This window comes from Herpailurus yagouaroundi, unplaced genomic scaffold (genome assembly GCF_014898765.1).
Source record: "Herpailurus yagouaroundi ecotype Mexico unplaced genomic scaffold, PumYag 190, whole genome shotgun sequence".
Taxonomy (NCBI): Eukaryota; Metazoa; Chordata; class Mammalia; order Carnivora; family Felidae; genus Herpailurus; species Herpailurus yagouaroundi.
The window spans coordinates 10,047,623-10,068,058 of NW_024412421.1; the positions used below are offsets into that span (position 1 = coordinate 10,047,623).

At 57.4% G+C, this 20,436-nt stretch overlaps 1 protein-coding gene across 7 annotated transcripts in view; it reads left to right on the forward strand.

Moving 5' to 3' along the window:
- The first annotated feature begins 1,291 nt into the window (after positions 1-1,291).
- Positions 1,292-20,436, forward strand: part of SLC12A3 (solute carrier family 12 member 3) — a 39,624-nt gene continuing 20,479 nt past the window's right edge. For 2 of the 7 annotated variants that reach the window (XM_040498064.1, XM_040498067.1), the window contains exons 1-17: positions 1,292-1,616; positions 2,053-2,199; positions 3,507-3,582; positions 4,544-4,639; positions 4,945-5,084; positions 5,426-5,536; positions 6,540-6,651; positions 6,852-6,982; positions 12,034-12,118; positions 13,092-13,246; positions 13,539-13,646; positions 14,340-14,463; positions 16,437-16,538; positions 17,433-17,588; positions 18,288-18,387; positions 19,103-19,214; positions 19,630-19,770. In XM_040498064.1, coding sequence (XP_040353998.1) covers positions 1,335-1,616; positions 2,053-2,199; positions 3,507-3,582; positions 4,544-4,639; positions 4,945-5,084; positions 5,426-5,536; positions 6,540-6,651; positions 6,852-6,982; positions 12,034-12,118; positions 13,092-13,246; positions 13,539-13,646; positions 14,340-14,463; positions 16,437-16,538; positions 17,433-17,588; positions 18,288-18,387; positions 19,103-19,214; positions 19,630-19,770 — 2,178 coding nt within the window. In that variant the 5' untranslated portion in view covers positions 1,292-1,334. The remainder of the gene's footprint in view (positions 1,617-2,052; positions 2,200-3,506; positions 3,583-4,543; positions 4,640-4,944; positions 5,085-5,425; positions 5,537-6,539; positions 6,652-6,851; positions 6,983-12,033; positions 12,119-13,091; positions 13,247-13,538; positions 13,647-14,339; positions 14,464-16,436; positions 16,539-17,432; positions 17,589-18,287; positions 18,388-19,102; positions 19,215-19,629; positions 19,771-20,436) is intronic. The other 5 variants (XM_040498066.1, XM_040498068.1, XM_040498069.1 and 2 more) reach the window with 5 other exon arrangements.

Genomic DNA, 20,436 nt, shown 5'->3' on the forward strand with positions numbered 1-20,436 from the left:
TGTGTCCCTCTTTGTCCCTCCCAAGGATGGCTGGCCCCTGAGCAGAAGCCCAGCTCAGAAGCCTGGAGCTGATGGTGGCCTCGGGGTCTCCGTCCATCCCCTGCCTCCAGAGAAACAACTCGTCCTCCAAGGCTCTGGTCAGGGGTCTGTTGAGTCCCTGCTGTCCCCACCCTGACCCTCCTGCGGGGGAATCTCTCCCACTGCTACCCTCACTACACAGCCAGGCCAGTCCGTTTCCATGTCCCTTTTCCCCACTAACTTAACAGCACCTTGAGCACAGGCACCCCTTCTCTCTGGTGGCACATCTGGGTGCCCACCACACTAACTCATCTCTCCTAACCCTCTTCTGATTTCAGCCCCCACCCCTGCAATGGCTCAGGTGCCTCTGGTGACCGGAGGGCAGCCTGCCCCCCCCCCACCCCCCCCCCATGCAATCAAGGCATGGCCTCAGGGCAGCTGACCTGGGCCAGCGATGAAATGGGGCCTCTGCTCGCTGCTGTCCGCCTTGGGAATGGGGGGCTCTTTGTCTGGGCTGGGCCGGGGGAGGCGCTGCTCCCTTGGGCTCTATAACTCAGGCTCTGCGGTGCATGTGCAGGCTGGGTACCCAGTTGCACCGCAGGCCCCTGACCAGCCACAAGTCAGCCCCAGGGGCCCTTCAGGCCCCAGGTGGCTACAGATCACACCTATCGCATGCTGAATTCTGGTCTGGGGGTGCTTGCACATAATGGCTTATACACTCTGAGATGTCTTTGGAAGGACGGGCACAACTAGGAGTCAGAGGTCCAAGAGAGAGAGACTAACCTTTTATATACATGTGTGCATCTTTTTAAACATCATACCATTCATCTATTCACAGATACTAGGTAAATAAAAACTAAAACTAAATACTAGGTAAAATGAGAGGTTTTTGAACCTGCATAGGGTGGGGCCACAGGTCATCAGGCTGTCCCTAGGGTCCCTCATAGGGTCCCTAAGAGTCCCCTCTGGTGAGTACTGCTTCCTAGGGTCCTGCAGACGTCCTCAGCTCTCAGACTCAGAAGAGCCTCTCGGGGACCCAGGGGCTGGACGTGTTTGCCCCTTTCCCGCTCTGCGTCTGGCTGTGGTCCAGCCCAGCCCTTCCGGTCCCAGGCCAGGCTGCTATCTCCGCGATCAGGTGGCGGGCAGGACAGCAGTGGGCACGTGCTCCACCTCCCACCCCGTCCAGGGACCCTGCTCGCCAGCCATGGGCGGTTTGGGCCAAACTCCCTGCCTCCTCCCCGCTGTGGGCCAGCCTATAAAGCCACCCAGCACATCCCCGCCGACCCTGGCCCCCTCCCCGGACACCCAGAGCCACCATGGCAGAGCTGCCGGGGTCAGAGATGCCGGGGGACCCCACACTGTGCAGCGGGCGCTTCACCATCAGCACGCTGCTGGGGGGCGATGAGCCCCCGCCGTCGGCTGCCTACGACAGCAGTCACCCCAGCCACCTGACCCACGGCAGCACCTTCTACATGCGCACCTTTGGCTACAACACTATCGATGTGGTGCCCGCCTACGAGCACTATGCCAACAGCGCCCTGCCCGGAGAGCCCCGAAAGGTCCGGCCCACGCTGGCCCATCTGCACTCCTTCCTCAAGGTAAGCACCATCTCAAAGACTGGCCACGGTCCTGCTGTGTGACCTTGACACGGGTGCTTAACTTCTCTGAGCCTTGGCTCTTGTGCCCCGGGGACAAACAAGTGTCTTCTTCATGGGTCAAGAGGCCTCAGTGAAATGTGAGCGTGGAAGCTATAGAGCTCGGGGCACATGTTGTAATGTTTATTGTCCGGGCACCGATGACCCAATCAAGCAATCGTAGCCTCCTAGAGAGGTAATGAGCCACGGCGGGTGGAGGTGCGTGAACAGAGGCTGCACGCACCTGAAAGAGGTAGGGAGGTGGGAATGAGGAAGGTCTGCAGCAGAGAGGAGGCTTGCTGGGTTTGCTGCCTGCGGGGCTGGACTGTGGAGGAGGCGAGATGGGGGGCTGGAGTGTCATGACCCCCGCCTGCCTGACCTGTGGCCTCTGGGCTTCCAGCAGGAAGGCAGCCATCTGCACGCCTTGGCCTTCGACAGCCGGCCCGGCCATGAGATGACTGACGGGCTGGTGGAGGACGAGACAGGCACCAACAGTGAGAAGAACCCTGGGGAGCCCGTGCGCTTTGGCTGGGTCAAGGGGGTGATGGTGAGTAGGGTGTGGGTGGGATGCCCAGGAATGGGAGCGGGAGACAGAGTTCCATCCAGGCTCAGCTCTGACTCTCAGATGTCAGTGGCCAGGGTAGACCCAAGGTCCAGTCTGGGCCTCAGAGATTTTCCCTGGTTTTGTGCTTCTCAACCCCCAGACTGATACCTTGCCCTAGGAAAGATCTGTGTATATTCACTTGTTCTATGGCCTTGGACAAGTTATTTAACCTGTCTGTACCTCAGTTTCTTCATCTGTAAATGATGTGCGTTAAATGAGTTAATAGACGGGAATTGCTTGGATCAATGCTTCTCCTGGAATTATTAGGAGACATTGTTTTCCCCCACAGCCACCAGGGGGCAGCACGAAACACACAGTGTGAACGCATGTTTTTCTCATTCTCAGTGATGGGCAGGGGAAGGTTTCCTGTGGCCTAGAGCACCAGTAAGTTCTCAAACAGCAAAGAATCAAATGAACTTGGCTTTGCAAGGCATTATGGGACCTTACAGAGGGGATCACATGAGAGTTAGAAGAAGGCTTTGGTCCTGCTCTGGAAGGCGGGAGGCCTGGGTTCTGACCTCACTCTGACCAGCTGCCTACTGGCTGTGCCTCCGTTTCTCCATCTGAACTGTGAGCTCCCCTCTACCCCAGCAGCTCGTATATGGCGTCTGAATCTTCCTCCTGAGCTGTGGCAGCCAGAGCCTGGCGTGGCCCCGTTCAGTATCTCGGAGTGTATAGAGGGTCTTAGAGGTCTCCCTGCCTTGCAAACGCCACATGTTCCTGCCCCTCCCCAAGACGTGGCTGGGGCCCAAGACCACATCAGCACCCCCACCTCTGTGAAATTTCAGTCTCAGCTGTGGCCTCTGGCTTTGCTTTAAATTTGGAAGCTGAAGTCACAGCGACCTGAGTGCTGTTTCTGCTTGTATGTGGGGCATTGGCTCAGCTGGCATTTGCTGAGCTGCCCCTGGATGCCAGGCCCTGGGCCAGCAGCTGGCCACTGGGGCCCCGGCTGGGGCTGCCAGACACAGGATCCTGGGCTGGGAGCCCGGTGAGAGGTGATTATGCTTGCAGCCCATCCTCAGACCCCAATGGGAGGGCAGAAAAGTGAGTCTCTGGGTACCCCCCCTCCCTGGGTGCCCCAGTGAGTTAGAGGGGCATTGAAGTAGGAACCCATTGCAGTGAGTAGAGCCAAGAAAGGACCCATGTGTCCCCTAGGCCGTACCATGCCATGACTGGGGACAGAGACTTGTATGTTTGGCTTTGGGGTATCCGGCCCACCCAGGTGACCTCCGACCCCTCTCTCTTCCCAGATCCGTTGCATGCTCAATATCTGGGGCGTGATCCTCTACCTAAGGCTCCCCTGGATTACAGCCCAGGCGGGCATCGGTGAGTGTCACCTCCTGGGGGAAGGGGAAGAGTGTGTCTGAGACCTTATCCTTCCAGGCCACAATCCTGAACTTGGGCTGCAGAGCCCCAGGCTCCTGCAGTGACAGAGGTCAGGGAGGTGTGGCAGGAGAGTCTGCAGTGGAGTCAACAGACCTGAGGACTCTCCCTGACCCTGTTTGCCCTCAGACAATGTCCCTGAACCTCTCAGAGCCAATCTCTCCTGCATAGCATCCAGGTTAGGAACTTCTGCTCTGGACAGACACCAAGGTTCAGATGCTAGCTCTGATGCTGTGTGACCTTGGACAAGTTTCTTAACCTCCCTGAGCCTTGATTTCCTCATCAGTAAACTGGGAGTGATAACTATCCCTACCCACAGACCTATAATAGGGTTTCTATGATGCATGTAAAACACCATAGGATTTGGTACCCAAAGGGTTCATCAAGTGGTAACTATTAATTTAAAAAAATTTTTTTTAATGTTTTATTTATTTTTGAGAGAGAGAGAGAGAGAGAGAGAGAGAGAGAGAAAGGGGCAGAGAGAGAGAGGGAGACACAGAATCTGAAACAGGCTCCAGTCTCTGAGCTGTCAGCCCAGAGCCCCATACGGGGCTCAAACTCATGAACCACGAGATCATGACCTGAGCCAGAGTCGGACACCCAACCGACTGAACCACCCAGGTGTCCCTACATTACTTTTTATTACTAAAAGAGGGTACCTTCCTTCCATACCTAATGATCCTTTATGTACTGGCTGTTCAGAATATACCAGGAGGTAGACAGAGACCCATTTTTCAGATGAGAAAACCAAGGCTCAGAGAAAACCAAGGCTCGGTGACTTAGGTGGCATGGCAAGCCAGCTGGCTAATTTAGGTTCCTCACATGGCTCCCCACCTGGGAAATGCCCCAGCTGAGTTTCCTGGTAATCACATCCCCGCCCCGGGCGGCGGCCCCCCCCCCCCAGTCCTGACCTGGATCATCATCCTGCTCTCGGTCACGGTGACCTCCATCACGGGCCTCTCCATCTCGGCCATCTCTACCAACGGCAAGGTCAAGTCAGGTGGGTCCCACCCCACCCCGAAGGCCCTCCTCTTTCTTGTCGCTCACCCCCGTCTCCTCCCCGGGAATGGGTCTCCAAGCCACTCCCACCCACCCCACCCCCACCAAAACAGGGACTCCCCAGGCTGCTCCCTCTGGTTCCAGGTGAAGGCTTTGGGCACCCACAGATGGCCTCGGTTATCTCCTGTGCTATGGGCCCCGTGGGTCCCGTGGTTACCCTTTCCCAGCCTCGGCTTCTGCCTGCCCCAAGCCCACCCCAGCCAGCTGATCCTTTGGTTTCACGGATTCTGGCTCTGTCCTTAATAGGTGGCACCTACTTCCTCATCTCCCGGAGTCTCGGCCCAGAGCTCGGGGGCTCCATTGGCCTCATTTTCGCTTTTGCCAATGCTGTGGGCGTGGCCATGCACACCGTGGGCTTTGCAGAGACCGTGCGGGACCTGCTCCAGGTAAAGCTGGGGGCTGGACCCCAGGCAGAGGGAGCCCGGGGAAGCCTACCTCGCTCTCCCCTCCCCCCACCTGGGCCAGGCCTTCCTGCCCCTCTGCCCCACTTTGCCTGCCAGGCCGCTGTCTGCTCTCTGTGGGTGACTGGGTGATCTCATCACATAAAGACCATTCCCAGAAGTCCCCTTCAGGGAGGTGTGTTGCCTTTAGGGCCAAACTGTCCAGGCCGATACAGCACGACTGTGGATGTTCTGTGGGTGGGCGAGGTGGCTGTGTTTGTGCTTTGCTGAGAGGGCACCTGTGATGGAGGGGTGGGGTGTGCAGCCCGGCCTGTGCCCCGCCCTAGGAGTACGGCACGCCCATCGTGGACCCCATCAATGACATCCGCATCATCGGCGTGGTCACCGTCACCGTGCTGCTGGCCATCTCCCTGGCTGGCATGGAGTGGGAGTCCAAGGTGAGGAGGGGATGTTGGGAGTGGTCAGGTGAAGAACATGAGTCGTGAGGCCCCGGTCCTGGGCCCGGCCCTGCCTCTTCTCGCTGTATTAGCTGGGCTTTCGGCTCTGCTGTTGTGACAGAGACCCTGAGGGCGGGGACTGGAGCAGGACCAGTGTGTTTTTCTCACCTGTAAAAGTCCGTGTGTGTGTGTGTGTGTGTGTGTGTGTATGTGGCTCCCATAGGCTCAGGTGCCCAGACGGTTTCTGTCCTGTGGCTGCTCCATCCCTGGGTGTGGCCTCCGTGCACCTGCTCCACGGCGGCCACGACCACCACGTCTACAGTCCACTCAGCAGGAAGGGGAGAGGGTGAAAAGGAGCGAATTCCCCTTCCTTTTCCTTTTCTGGCACCATCTGGAAGTTGCTCATGTTCCTCTACTTCCATTCCATCAACTAGAACTTGATCTCTCGGCCACACCTAAGCTGCAAGCAGGGCAGGGAGACGTGGTCCTCACATGAACCTGTATCCAGCCAGAATTCAGAGGCTTGGCACCGTGGGGCGAGGGCAGCAGAAATCTCGGGCGTCAGCGGGCAGACTGGCCAGATCTGCCGCCGCCTGCCCTCTCTCCCCCTCCCTCCGGCTTCCGGCTCTGTGGCCTCCTCGCCGTTCTTTGAGTGTCCCAGGCTTGTGCCCCCAATCATTCTGCTGTCACTCATCCCCTCCTTTAGGACCCTTGAAGATACCTTTGCAGGCCACTCTGCTCCATAGCCCCACCCACAGTCCCCATCACACCCTCGTTCTTCCCCGGAGTCGTGTTCCTTATTCATCAGCAAGACAAGCCAAGAGCTTTGCTATGTGGTCGACTCCCAGCACGGGACCTGCAGCATAATGGGTGATGAATGAATGAATGAATGAATGAATGAATGAATGAGGACGGGATCCTGGACAGGTTCTGACCTGCTGGGGCTCCCTGAGCAGGTAGGGCCAGGCCATCTGACCTCTAGGGTCCTTTACCCACCCCCCAGGCCCAGGTGCTTTTCTTCCTCGTCATCATGATCTCCTTTGCCAACTACTTAGTGGGGACGCTGATCCCCCCATCTGAGGACAAGGCCTCCAAAGGCTTCTTCAGCTACCGGGGTACGTGCAAGTTGGGGCCCCTGCCCATGGCTCTGGGGACAGGTACAGTCTGCCCACCGGTTGGGCCCATTCTGTGAGCATGAGGAAGATGAGACCCACCCCCCAACTCCCAGGGCCAGGAGCTGCCAGAGAGGAGCCTCCTGCCTGGCTGGCTGGGCCCAGCCTTCCAGGCATCCCTGATTCAGGCTTTGGTCTTCCAGCGGACATTTTTGTCCAGAACTTGGTACCCGACTGGCGGGGTGCAGAAGGCAGCTTCTTCGGGATGTTCTCCATCTTCTTTCCCTCGGCTACAGGCATCCTGGCAGGGGCCAACATCTCTGGGGACCTCAAGGTGAGCCAGGCGCCCCCCCCCCCGGCTTCCTGGCTGTGTCCCGCTGGGATCTCCCACTGGGCACTGAGCCTGGCACAGACACCATGGAGTCAGAGCTTCTAAAATCTAGTCCATTCCAACCCAACTCAACCCCAGTCAATCCAAACCAGGTCCGTTCATTCTACTCGGTTCTGAGGTTTGTTGATTGGCACCAGCTATGCTCTAGGCCTGGAGGACTAATGACTAAAGCGGACCAGTCTCCTCCCTGGTTCCCGGGAGTCAGCCTAAGGGGAAGACGGAGCCAGCTCGAACTTCCAAACCTGCAGCTGGTTCATGCACATCTTGGCTGGGCTGACATCTTCCCAGGGCCCCCCACCCTCCTGATGTGGGCAGTTTCCTAGGCTCAGAGCTCAAGGTTCCAACCTGCCAATGCCATTGCTATGACCCCTGCCCCAGTCCCGAGGACCTGCTGCTGTCTGTCCCTCCTCCACGTCTTTGCCTCTGCTGTGCTCTCTTCCTGGGATGCCCTACGCTTGTTTTTTTAACCTTGAGAAGTTCTGTTTCTCTTTCAAATAACGCTTCCATCCTTAAATCTCTCCTGGTCCTTCGTGGCTCTTGAGCATAAAGACATCGGGCCATTTACGTGTCTCTTCGCCCGTCCCGTTCTCTTGAGCTGGACAACTGGGGCCTGCCTCTATGTCCCGATTCCCAGCTAAGAGTCAGACAACATGCTTATTGAGTGGATAGAGGGTGAAACGTACCAGATGGGAGGCTTAGAGTGAAGTACAAACTGCTAGAAGGTGGGAGAGAAGGGCAGGCAGATGTTGGCAGGGGCTCCGGCAAAACCCTGGGTGGAGGTAGGGCTGAGGCTGGGCTTTGAAAGCCGTGGGGTCTTTGCCAGAGCAGGATCAAGGAGATAGATGGTGTGTATGTGGGGTGATCGGTGAGAGCCTGGCTCTGTGCTTGGAGCCTTTCCCCCAGCCTCCAGTCCCACTTGAAAGGTGCTCCTTGATGCAGTTTTTTAATGTTTATTTATTTATTTTTGAGGAAGAGAGAGAGAGAGAGAGAGAGAGAGAGAGAGAGAGAGAGAATCCCAAGCGGGCTCCACACTGTCTGCACAGAGCCCAACACACGGCTTGAACCCACAAACTGTGACATCATGACCTGAGCCAAAACCAAGAGTCGGACTGAGCCACCAAAGCGCCCCTCCTTGATGCATTTTCTTAAATGACTTAAGAATTGTGCCTTGGGGACAGTCTCCGCCCAGCCTGGCTCTAACTGGGTATGCCTGGGCGGTACCCAGCATGGCCTGGGAATCCCAGAGTGGCTGTGTTTGTCTGGTTCCTCTTCCTTTTCTGGGGAGCGGCCAGGAGAGGCCTGGTCTGCCTGTCTGTCCTGAGGTCCCTGCAGTGGCCAGTCGTGTGCTCAGACAGCCTGGTTCCCCTGCCAGCCCCGTTACAGATCATCTCAGCCTAGTGATTTATCCAGATACCTCGTCCAGCTTCTCGGGTGGCAGGCAGCTGTCCCGGACCCAGTGGGGAGGGGTAGAAGGGGGGTGCACCTCCACTCTGTCCTAAATGCCCTCAAGCCCCCAAGCGGCCCTTCCCTCCTGCATCCAGCCCTCTGCCCATTTTGTGAGACAGTAAGTCCTCAACAGGAGAGAAGCTTCCATTCATGGAGACTTTATGCAAGTCCCTTAAAACTTCCCTGGGCTTGGGGCGCCTGGGTGGCGCAGTCAGTTAAGCGTCCGACTTCAGCCAGGTCACGATCTCGCGGTCCGTGAGTTCGAGCCCCGCGTCAGGCTCTGGGCTGATGGCTCAGAGCCTGGAGCCTGTTTCCGATTCTGTGTCTCCCTCTCTCTCTGCCCCTCCCCCCGTTCATGCTCTGTCTCTCTCTGTCCCAAAAATAAATAAACGTTGAAAAAAAAAATTAAAAAAAAAAAACAAAACAAAAAAACAAACTTCCCTGGGCTTTAGCTTTGCCAACTGTAAAATGGGACTAACAGCCCACCGCCCCCTCCCCTTCGCAGAGCAGGGAATAAGGATTCCATGTGCTAATTTATGTGATGTGCTTAGAACAGTGCCCAGCATGGAGAAAGTACTAATGGCTAGTAGTCAAGGTTGTGGTAATTTTTACTATGTGGCCGCCGGGTACATTATACTCAGGGGGCTCATGCCCTCATCACCCCCATGTTACAGAGGAGCAAACCAAGCGCGGAGAGGGCTGGGGTGGCCCAGGGCCACACACACACAGGTGGCAGAGGAGCTGGAATGCAAGTTTCTAGAACAAAGAGGCCTCAGCGTCATCCTAAGTTTATCATTCAGTGGATATGTTTTGAGCACCTGCTTTGTGCCTGCATCTTGTGGACACAGCGGGGAACAAAACAGGCACAAGTTCCTGTCCTCATGGAGCTGACATTCTCGTGAGAGAGACAAGGCACCGAAACATAAGGAGGACATGGAGTGAGAGTGGCTTGTGGGTGGTGCTGGGGAGAGAAATGAAGCAGAGGGAGGGTAGGGAATCCCTGGGGGCGGGGGTGGAGGAGCTGGTACAAATTGGCACAAGGTGGCCGGAGACCTCAGAGAATGTGACATTTAAAGGGGTGACGTCAAGGGTGCCTGGGTGGCTCAGTCCGACTTCAGCTCAGGTCATGATCTCGCGGTCCGTGTGTTCGAGCCCCGCGTCGGGCTCTGTGCTGACAGATCTGAGCCTGGAGCCTGCTCTAGATTCTATGTGTGTCTCTCTCTCTGCCCCTCCCCTGCTTGTGCTCTGTCTCTCTCTCTCTCTCAAAAATAAACATTAAAAAAAAATTTTTTAAGGGTGACATCAGAGTTACCATCATATTAATCCCTCACACCTCCCTGACCCTTTAGCACTGACAGAGCAACCTCGTGACCAATGTCTCTTCACAATCAGCCTGTGCTATGACTGAGGAAAGATTTACTAGCTTAATTTTCTGATGGGGAGGCTGAGGCTGAGAGACAAGGGACTTCCAGGTGACAGCTGTGGGGTCTGTGCTGCATCTGTGGTCCCAGCGCGTGTCCCCGAGCACGACACAGTCCCCTCTCCTAACTGCTCACATTTGTGGGTGCTGGCTGCGTGCCACGTTGGGTTATCATCTCACAGATCAGGGTTCGGGGCATCCCTAGGCTCAGAGAGGTGAAGGGGCTTGTCCCAGCGCACATACCCCTGGGAAGAGACGGGCTGGGATGTGGGCTCGGCTGTGCCTGACTTGTGAGCTGGGCTCAGAGATTTCAGGCCAAGATATAGGGGTAGGATGGAGGCCGGGTGTGCCCACCGCCCACGGCTGCTGTGACAAACTACCACAAACACAGGGGCTTAAAACAGACACTGGGGTACCTGGCTGGCTCAGTCGGTTAAGCTTCTGACACTGGCTCGGGTCATGATCTCACAGTTCATGGGTTCCAGCCCCGCGTCGGGCTCTGTGCTGACTGCTCAGAGCCCGGAGCCTGCTTCGGATTCTGTGTCTCCCCCTCTCTCTGCCCCTCCCCTGTTCATGCTCTGTCTCTCAGAAACAAACAAACAAAAACCAAAAACAAGCAAACAAACAAAAAATCCCAGACGTTTATTCTTGCACAGTCTGGAAGCCAAAAGTTCAAAACAAAGGTGTTAAGGGCCACGTTCCCTCTGAAGGCCGTAGGGGAGAATCCTTCCTTTCTTCTCCCAGCTTCTGGTGGCTCTGACATTCCTTGGCATGGGGCTGCCTCTCTCCAGTCTCTGTGACTGTCTTCAGCCAGCCTTCTTCCCTCTGTGTGTCCCTCCCTCTTCTCACAGGAACACTAGTCATTGGATTTAAGGCCCACCCAACTGGGTATGACCTCATCTTAACTAACGACATTTGCAAAGACCTTATTTCCAAATACGGTCATAATCTGAGGTTCTGAGCAAACACGAATTTTTGGAGATACTGTTCAACCCACTGTAGGTGGGAGGGGAAGTGGAGGCGGTCCGTTGGCCTTGGGACCAGGGGGACTCTGTGTGTTGACCTAGTCAGGCCATCCTGGTACCCAAGGAAGAGCCGCCGGGCCCCCCAAAGCAGACACTGCAGCAGATCTGGAAGCTCCAGGTCCCCCAGCCTCACTCCAGCAACGCATCTCTGCTTCCGCTTGGTTCTGGCCTGCCTCACCTTTCCTCCCACCCCAGGGCCTTCAGAGCCACCTCAGCCGTCCCCTCTGCCGTGAGGCCCTCCGTGGTTGCTGCACGGTGTGGCTCTCCCTCCTTCCCCTTGTTCTCCAGAACACTTCAGGCTGTCCCATGACAGGTGCCATCCGCCCTGTGTTGGCGGGACCTCCTTCCCTGGGGCACAGGGTCCTTAAGGGCGGGGTCCGGGGCTCGTTCATTCATCACTGAGTGACCATCGATTCCAACTCAGGCTCCTGAGTGTCTGAGGCAGGGAACTGGCTGTTGCCAGCTTTGTCTGGACCTGCCTGTGACGCTGAACAGTGTCGCGGTCCCTCCAAGCTCTGTAATTTGTGGTTCTACCTGCCAGCTGTGGGAAAGCTGGGGAGGTGCACGGATGTCCTTCCCAGTGCCTGTGTGGCCTGCCCCCGGGGCTGGGGTCTACACCTGGCGGGGGGACCCTGCTGTAAGAGTCCCTACCTGTGTTGCACCACTCAGCACCAGCACCCCCAGGCCTGAAGCTGCGGACTTGGTGTGGTCAGGACAGAGCCGCCCCTGGCTCAGCCGGCTGGGGCCTCCGCTCTGCTTCCTGGCCTCAATTTCCCCGCCAGCAGGGTAGGGACACCCTGGCCACTGCCCAGGAAGTTATGTTTGAGGAAGTGTCTGGAAGAGTGGAATACCCGATGTGTGCATGTGAAGATTTGTTATTTCTGCTAGGAAAATGCCAGCAGAGAGTTTCTCCTCAGAGGAGAGAGAGTTTGGGGCTTGTCTGTATGTTAATTGCTGTGGAACCACACAAATCAATGGGTACCTGACGGTGATTCACACACAGCCAGCAGTTCCTGGCCCATCCGGGCCTCAGACAAGAGAAGGGCCTGACGGAGGCCCAGAGGCTAACTGATGCCTTCTCTCTCTTCCTCCCCCTCCCCCAGGACCCTGCTGTAGCCATTCCCAAGGGAACGCTCATGGCCATTTTCTGGACCACTGTCTCCTACCTGGCTATCTCGGCCACCATCGGTGAGTAGCCAGCCCAGACCGCCTGAAGGGTCACACGGGGCAGGGGGCTCAGCTCTCTAACAGGGAGAGCATGGTGACCTCAAGAAGTGGACCCTCAAACCTTCTTTTTGGGGACAACCGGTGGTGACCAGAACATCTTCGCGGGGGGGGGGGGGGAGGGATGGTCGTTTGTGGTGGGGATGGGGACGGTCAGACCAGGCTCCTCTGGTCCCTTCAAACCTGAGGTTACAGATTCAAGAGTGGGAAATTCCTAGAGGACAAACTATACTCTGACCCAAGGACGGGTAATAATAACAATAATGATGATGGTGGTGGTGGTGAAGACGGCACTAACCGCTGACTCAACCACATGCCCAGCCCTTGACATGCCTCACCGCATTCAATCCAGGCACTGCCAACCCGCCATTTTACAGAGGAGAAAAGCAGGGCTCAGAGAGGTTAAGCGACCTGCCCAGGGTCACACAGCCACTGAGTGGTGGAGCCAGGTTTGAACCCAGGCCTGGGCTGTTGACCCTTGCCTCGCACTGAGATCCTCACAGGCGCTCTGGCTGCCCGCCACCCCCTTGTGAGGCGAGCCGCTCACGGATGGCCGAGGGACACGGCCCCGGTCACAGCCAGCCAGGTCTCTGCTTTCAGAAGGACATGGTGATCTTCACGGGTCACTGTAGGTCACCACGCCACTGTAGAATGGCACCGACAACGAAAGCGATGGTCACACTTGCTTCCCAGGGTTGTTTCAAGCGCTTAGCGGAGCGCGTGGCACGTCGTGAGTGCCTCTGCACGTTAGCAGATTTCATTGCCGTCCTCGTCATCGTCGTCATCATCCATTAGTAGTAGCACACGCTAAAGGGAGAGCTGGCCCCTCAAGCAGCATCTCGCCCTGTGCAGAAGCGGCCAGTGTCTGGGGTGGGAGGAGAGGAGGAAGGAGGGAAGGGCGGGCGGGAGGCCTCCCCAAGCCCTGCTGCCCCTTCAGGCTCCTGCGTGGTTCGCGATGCCTCCGGGGTCCTGAATGCCACGGTGACCCCCGGCTCGGGCGCCTGCGAGGGGCTGGCCTGTGGCTACGGCTGGAACTTCACAGAGTGTGCCCACCAGCACAGCTGCCGCTATGGCCTCATCAACTACTACCAGGTACGCGTGGCTTCTGCCAGGGAGTCTGGCCCAGCAGACGAGGGGAAGGACCAGACAGAGGCTGGAACGGGCTGGGACAGACACGGTTTGGGGGGCTGGGTCCCGGGCGCGGGGGAAAGAGGTTCAGGCTCGGGTGGGGGGCCCCTGGGCCCAGTCCCTGACTCGGTGGGCACTGGGACCTCCAGGCGAGGAGTGTGGACTCGGGGGCCTCAGGACCCAGCCCCTGCCTGAGGTGAGGACTCCGGGCGTGAGGGGCCCCACCATGAGGGGCCCGAACCCCATGTCCTTGCAGACCATGAGCATGGTGTCGGGCTTCGCTCCCCTGATCACGGCCGGCATCTTTGGGGCCACGCTCTCCTCCGCCCTGGCCTGCCTCGTCTCCGCCGCCAAGGTCTTCCAGGTGAGGCCGCGGAACGGGGCCGCGAGTGTCGGAAGGCCCAGTGGAAGGGTCCCCAGGTGACCCCTACAGAGGCCTGGAGGTATCATGGGACGGGGACGTCTAGACTGAAGGAGAAAGGGGGCTAGTGAGCAAACCCGCAGGAAGCGGCCCCCGTCCCATGGTGTGCTGCAAAGGGCACCCGCGTTTCCCTCCCAGAGTCTCCCTTGTGCAGCCTGGCGCCCTGCCTGCAATTTCTCTGACACAGTCTCACCCCCACGCGGGCCACCCCCTCTCTTTGCCCCCTTGCTAGCTCCCTGGTGACGTGGGGGTGGGCAGGGAGATGACTCCCTTTTAAGAGACAGAAGCCAGGGGGCGCCTGGGTGGTTCGGTCAGGTAAGCGTCTGACTTCGGCTCAGGTCACAATCTCACGGTTGATGGGTTGGTGCGCGAGTTCGAGCCCCATGTCGGGCTCTGTGCTGACAGCTCAGAGCCTGGAGCCTGCTTCAGATTCTGTCTCCTTCCCTCCCGGTCCTTCCCCCACTCATGCTCTCTCAAAAATAAACGTTTAAAAAAGAGACAGAGAGAGAGAAGACAGGACCCAGACTGGGGCAAGTAGTCTGCTGAGGTGGAGGGAGGAAGCAGGGCCAGCTGGGGCTGCAAGGGAGGGGAGGGGGGCGCCCAGCCTGGGGTGAGCACGTCTTCCTGTGCCCACAGTGCCTGTGCGAGGACCAGCTGTACCCACTGATCGGCTTCTTCGGCAAGGGCTACGGCAAGAACAAGGAACCCGTGCGCGGCTACCTGCTGGCCTACGCCATCGCCGTGGCCTTCATCATCATCGGTGAGAGGCTGCCAGGGCACAGAGGCTTGTGAGGGCTGGCAGGGCTCCTCTCTGTGCCTCTCACCTTGGCGCCCAGCGCCCAGCCAGGCCTGGCAGGGAGTGGGCACTCGTGGAATAACTCTTGAGCGAGGCCCTCTATGGGAGAACACTCGGGAGGGTCATGCGGTGCCCGCCCCTCCCCCGCCTCCAGACAGGGTGGCTCCCACACCACACCAGGCAGGTGGACCGTTCGATTTTGTTAGAAGGGACCCTACTTTCTTTTCCTGCTTCCGTATTCCCGTGTCCTGGCAAGTTGCCCGCACCCCCCAGACACCAGGTCTGAATTAGCCCCCGGGACAACTTTGGAGCACAGGACAGCTCGTGGGAGCTGATACAAACAGCTCAGTCAGTATCTCTGTAGGTGTCTAAACTCATTTCTCCACCCTTGAGCTGCCAGCTCCCTTGGACTTCAAGACAGAAGATGCCCGAGGAGACAGATCCCAGTGAATCAGTTAGTTAGATGGACTTTCTTTTCTCTCTCTCTTTTTTTTTTTTAGATTCTTAAAAAAATTTATATTCGTTTTTGAGAGAGAGAACAATTGGAGAGGGGCAGAGAGAGGGGGAGACAGAGGATCCGAAGTGGGCTCGGTACTGACAACAGAGCCCAAGGTGGGGCTCGAGCTCACGAACTGTGAGATCATGACCTGAGCTGAAGTTGGACGCTTAACCGATGGAGCCATCAGGCGCCCCAGATTGTCTCTCTATCCTGGCTTTGCCATAAGCCACCTTATTGCTTTGGACACATCATTTTTACCTTCCTGAGCCTTGGTCTCATTTGCAGAATGGGAGAGAGAGTGCAGAAGAGGTGTGTCATAGATGGGCAGGAAGAGACCGGTGTGCACACATATACACACACACATGCACACGCATGCATTCGTATACGCACACACTCCCCAGTACTTCCTGGTCTCCTTAACCAACAAGGCAGAACTTGCTAGAAGAAAGGTGGCCGCACCAAGCAAGGGCGGTGGCCACGCTACGGCACTCTGACCCTCCGGCCCCTGCTCTCTATGCAGGAGCAGGGTGGGGGGTTCGGCTGGTGGTCCCGTGGTCCTGCTACTCACGCTGGCATCAGCGATCCCTACCAATCTACTCACGTCCACTCAAGGGAACCTTTCCAGACACTGGCTGCTCTGGATCCTGAACCAGATGAGGAGGCAGCAGGGCCGCCCCCGGGGGATGGAAATGACTAGTCAGGCCTGGGCTTCCCCAGACACACCTCTGCTTCCTGCTCACGGTGCAGTGCCGCACCCCCCCCCCCCCCACCCCAACCCCTGACTCAGATTTGATGTCCTTTTATCTGGGCGGTTTTGATTGCACTTCAGACTGAGAACCATCATTTCAGATGCTCTGGGGCAGGGCTTTTGTGGCGGATTCAGTGGAATCGTGCACAGAGGCCCTGATGCATAAGAGGTGCTTGTCTTGTTTTGGGATCCCCCAGAAGCAGGCCCTGAGACAAGGATACACATACACAAGTTTGTCTGGGGTTTCTCAGGGCAGTGGCAGTGGAGTGAGGCAGGGGAGGGAAGGAACTTGTTCTTGAGTGGGTTTCTACTGCGGGTGGAACTGTGTGTGTCTTATGGTCTCAGGGTTTCAGATAAAAGATCGTATAGGTCCCGTGTCTTTGGTCACGCTGTAAAGTATATTTCCTACTGTAATTTGTGTTACAAAAAAAAATGTGACAGCCACTGTCCTTGTGATCCCGTAGCCTCTCCCACTGCTCTCCATCCTCTTAAGAGCTGGCATTTTACGGTTAACGAAACATCGGCCCCTTGAGTGTCACAACACGATGGACCCATTTCACAGATGAGAAGGCCGAGACTCACTGAGCCTCTGTGGCCTGTCTGGAATCCCCCAACTGCGAGGGAGGGTGCCAGGTGGCTCCCTGGCTGGTTGCCCAACAGACTGTCCTCTCTCCCCTCGGGTCCTTGAAGCTGAGCTCAACACCATTGCCCCCATCATCTCCAACTTCTTCCTGTGCTCCTACGCCCTCATCAACTTCAGCTGTTTCCACGCCTCCATCACCAACTCGCCTGGTAAGCAGCCCCCTCCACCCTTCTGTGGGAGGAAGCACCTGGGGCGGGGGCATGGGTGGGGGAGCGGAAGGCGTGATGCAGGTGGGCAGACCAGAGTCACCTCCCAAATCAAAACCATCAAGGAACCATTGAAATCATCATCATAGTAGCTATCCTTTCTCAAGCACGGACAGTGTCCCCTGTATGTGGATTCATACACTGTTTCCAGGGTGCGGAGATTTTTCTAGTGCCTTCCTGCACCAATCTTACAGGAGCCAGGAGTCTGACTCCCCAGAAGAGGAAGAGAATGGCCCAAAGTCACAGAGAGGGTTGCTGTAGGTTGTTTACTCCACAGCTCTTGGGGTGCCGCCTGTTTGCATCATCGATTTCTATGTTTGTCCTGAAAAACTTCTAGCAGATGGCAGTAAAGAGTCTCGAGAAAACCTTTTTCTTATTATTATTAGGCCCCAAATCCCCAGTGGGCTGGTCGTCAGGCCACCTTTGCCTTAGACTGGGGGCTGTGGTGCCCCACAGTCGTGCCGTGGGGCAGCTGTCAGTAGTGGTGGGCCGGGCACGGCCTGGTGGCATGGAGCCCCGCAGAACCACATCCTTCCTCGTCCTGTCACCCCCTTGGCTCCCCGGGAGACACAGGAGCCGGTGCTGTTGCTGACACATGGCCGTATTTGGCCAGAACTGGATGCCTCCTCCTTGGAGTAGCCTGATGTGGCCAAGTGCCAGCCGAGGCGGGCAGGCGGGCGGTCCTCCCTGGAGCCTCCAGGCCCATCCCAGGAGACCCGGGTGGTGGGCACAGCCCGGGATCCCGGCTCTGGGCTCTGCTGGTGTTGCCACCCAGGCCCTGCCCCAGCAGCACCGGCCCAGGAGGAGGCTCGAGTGTGACCTGTGTCCCCCGCCCAGGGTGGAGACCCTCGTTCCGGTACTACAGCAAGTGGACGGCGCTGTTCGGAGCGGTCATCTCTGTGGTCATCATGTTCCTTCTCACCTGGTGGGCAGCCCTCATCGCCATCGGCGTCGTTCTCTTCCTCCTGCTCTACGTGATCTACAAGAAGCCAGGTGTGCAGTCTCAGGCTGCCCAGGGGCCCAGGGGCCCCTTCTCCCCCTGAGGGTGCCAAGCACGCCATCGTGCCCTTCGGCCCGGCTGGAGGGCCTGTGTCAGGCTCTGTGCTCTCAAGGGCCCTGCTCTGACCCTCCAGCCTCGTCCCTCCCAGTGGGGCGAGAAGCCTACGGGAAATGTGTCTGCTCAGAACCCACATCTCTGGGTCCGGACCACCCCCGCCGGCACCCAGGACCCAGGAACTGCCTGCCCAGGTCCATCCTCTTGAAAAGGCCGGCCTGCTGGTGTGCACACGCAGGACTGCGGGTGGCCAGGGGCTGGCTGACCGTAGGGCAGGTGGACACAGAGTGGTGCCCACATACGCGCAAGTGCGGATCCAGGGGTGACAGTGGTCTGGGGACAGGATGCAGCAATCCGGGAAGGCCTGGAATTCTAAATTTCAACCTGGTTTTCCAGGTTGTTGTCTGCTTGTCAAGGGAGGAGAATATTTTATAGAGTTTGATCCTATGAAGTATAACTTTTAAATATGTAGCCATATGACAATGTGCAAACATCAGGAAGAGATCTGTAGGCTGTCCACCCACCAGCCAGCCCAGCTCCTGTGGTGCTCGATTCCTAAAGAAGGTCAACGTCCCCTCCCTTGGCACGTCTGGCTTCTCCCGGGGATTTCTAATCTTGTGCTCACCCCTCCTGCTCAGAGGTGAACTGGGGCTCCTCGGTTCAGGCCGGCTCCTACAACTTGGCCCTGAGCTACTCGGTGGGCCTCAACAAGGTGGAGGATCACATCAAGAACTACCGGTGAGCAAAGCCATGTCCCTGCTCTGGTAGGCTCCAGGCCAAGACCCGTGCCCCTGCCCCGGGGAAAACCCACGGTGGGCGCGGTCCTTGCTCAGAGAGGGAACAGAGGTGGAGGAGAACCGCCCTGCGGGGAGGAGACGAGGTTGACATTGCTCAGTGGGGACCAAGCAAGTCTAGTGACCTCTCTGTACCTGAGTTTCCACAGCAGGATCTGCTCTTTGAAATGCAGAAGGCTCTAGAAGGGCGATGGGTGTTGCCATCCCTGCCACAGGTGTCCGTCAGGCTGACTATGACGAACCTCTCCTTAGAGGGAGACTCGGGTGTCCTGGACCCTTTCCCACCACACCTTAATAGCTAACAGTCAGCCATTAAGTACTTACGTTGCATTGCTGCACAAAGTGCCATCCGCCGTGTCACCACAGCCCTCTGGGGTGTATGAAATGACCGCGGTCACTGATGAGAACGCGGAGGCACAGAGAAATTACGTAGCTGGCCTACGGTCACACGGCTGAGGAGTGGCCAATTTTGGCTCCAGCTGAGTGTGGCAGCGGCCCTTGACCAGAGGCCGAGTCACCCACCCAGGTGACACAGAGATCTTGTAAATGCTATGCCTCCCCACTCCCAGTCTTTATGCTTCCCGGCACCTGCGTTTTGCACCCAGACCCCTGTGGGCTCTGTCCGGATGGCTCATGCCCTTTTCCCTTCCCCTCCTCAGCCCCCAGTGCCTGGTGCTCACGGGGCCCCCCAACTTCCGCCCAGCCCTGGTTGACTTTGTGGGCACCTTCACCCGGAACCTCAGCCTGATGGTCTGTGGCCACGTGCTCATTGTGAGTGGCCCCTGCAGGTGGGGTGGGCACGTACCCTTGGAGGAGCCCCTGGGCATGAAGTCCATACTTGGAAGGGTGGCAGGCAGCGTTGGGGGCCGTGGGGGATGGAAGGGCTGTGGAGAAGCAAAGCCTACCGGACCCTGCTGTGGGCCTGGTTCTCTTCCCTCCCCTGTTCCAGTCACCAGCTTCTCCCCACTGCCCTACCTCTCACCTCTTGCCTCCATTTTCTTTCCCCCACCCTGCTCCCTCCTTCCCTTCTCTTCTTTCCCTCCGCTAACTCCATATGGGAGAATGGGCACCTCTGGGTGTGGCTGAGCCCATGGGGCAGCCTCCAGGGAGGAGAGGGGCTGAATCTCATTCAGGCCAGAGGGTGAAGGAAGGAGCCCCTGAGGTCACCTGCTCCCCCCACCTGCAGGGACCCCGCAAACAGAGGATGCCTGAGCTCCGGCTCATTGCCAATGGGCACACCAAGTGGCTGAACAAGAGGAAGATCAAGGCCTTCTACTCAGACGTCATTGCCGAGGACCTCCGTAGTGGTGTACAGATTCTCATGCAGGTGCCGTGGCTTTGGTGGGACAACCCGGAAGGCAGGATGTCCTAAGGGGCTAGTTGAAGCTCCTACTCCCACAGGAGTCTCCTACCTTCCTCACCTTTCCAGATATGCTAATTTGGGGCACTTTCTCAGGGTCCCCAGGGCCTAGGGGAAACTGACCTGGAAGTCTGTGGGGATGGTGGGAGCTTGAGCCGTCCTTGTTTTTCTTTTCTGATATAATTTACAGACAGCAAAGTGAAAAAGTATTAAGTGTATATAGCCTGATAAATGTTTACGTAAGCAGATACCACCCAGCGGTATGATGCCACCGCTCAGACCAAGTTCCGGAATGTTCTACCAGGCCATTCATTTTACTGCTCAGGATTCTCATCTGTAAAACGGGATAAAATAATAGGTGTTAATTCTGAGTCAACATTGGGAGTCCTTTCTAATAATTCTAAATATTTCTCACGATTTTTAAAATTTTTTTTTCAACGTTTATTTATTTTTGGGACAGAGAGAGACAGAGCATGAACGGGGGAGGGGCAGAGAGAGAGGGAGACACAGAATCGGAAACAGGCTCCAGGCTCTGAGCCATCAGCCCAGAGCCTGACGCAGGGCTCGAACTCACGGACCGCGAGATCGTGACCTGGCTGAAGTCGGACGCTTAACCGACTGCGCCACCCAGGC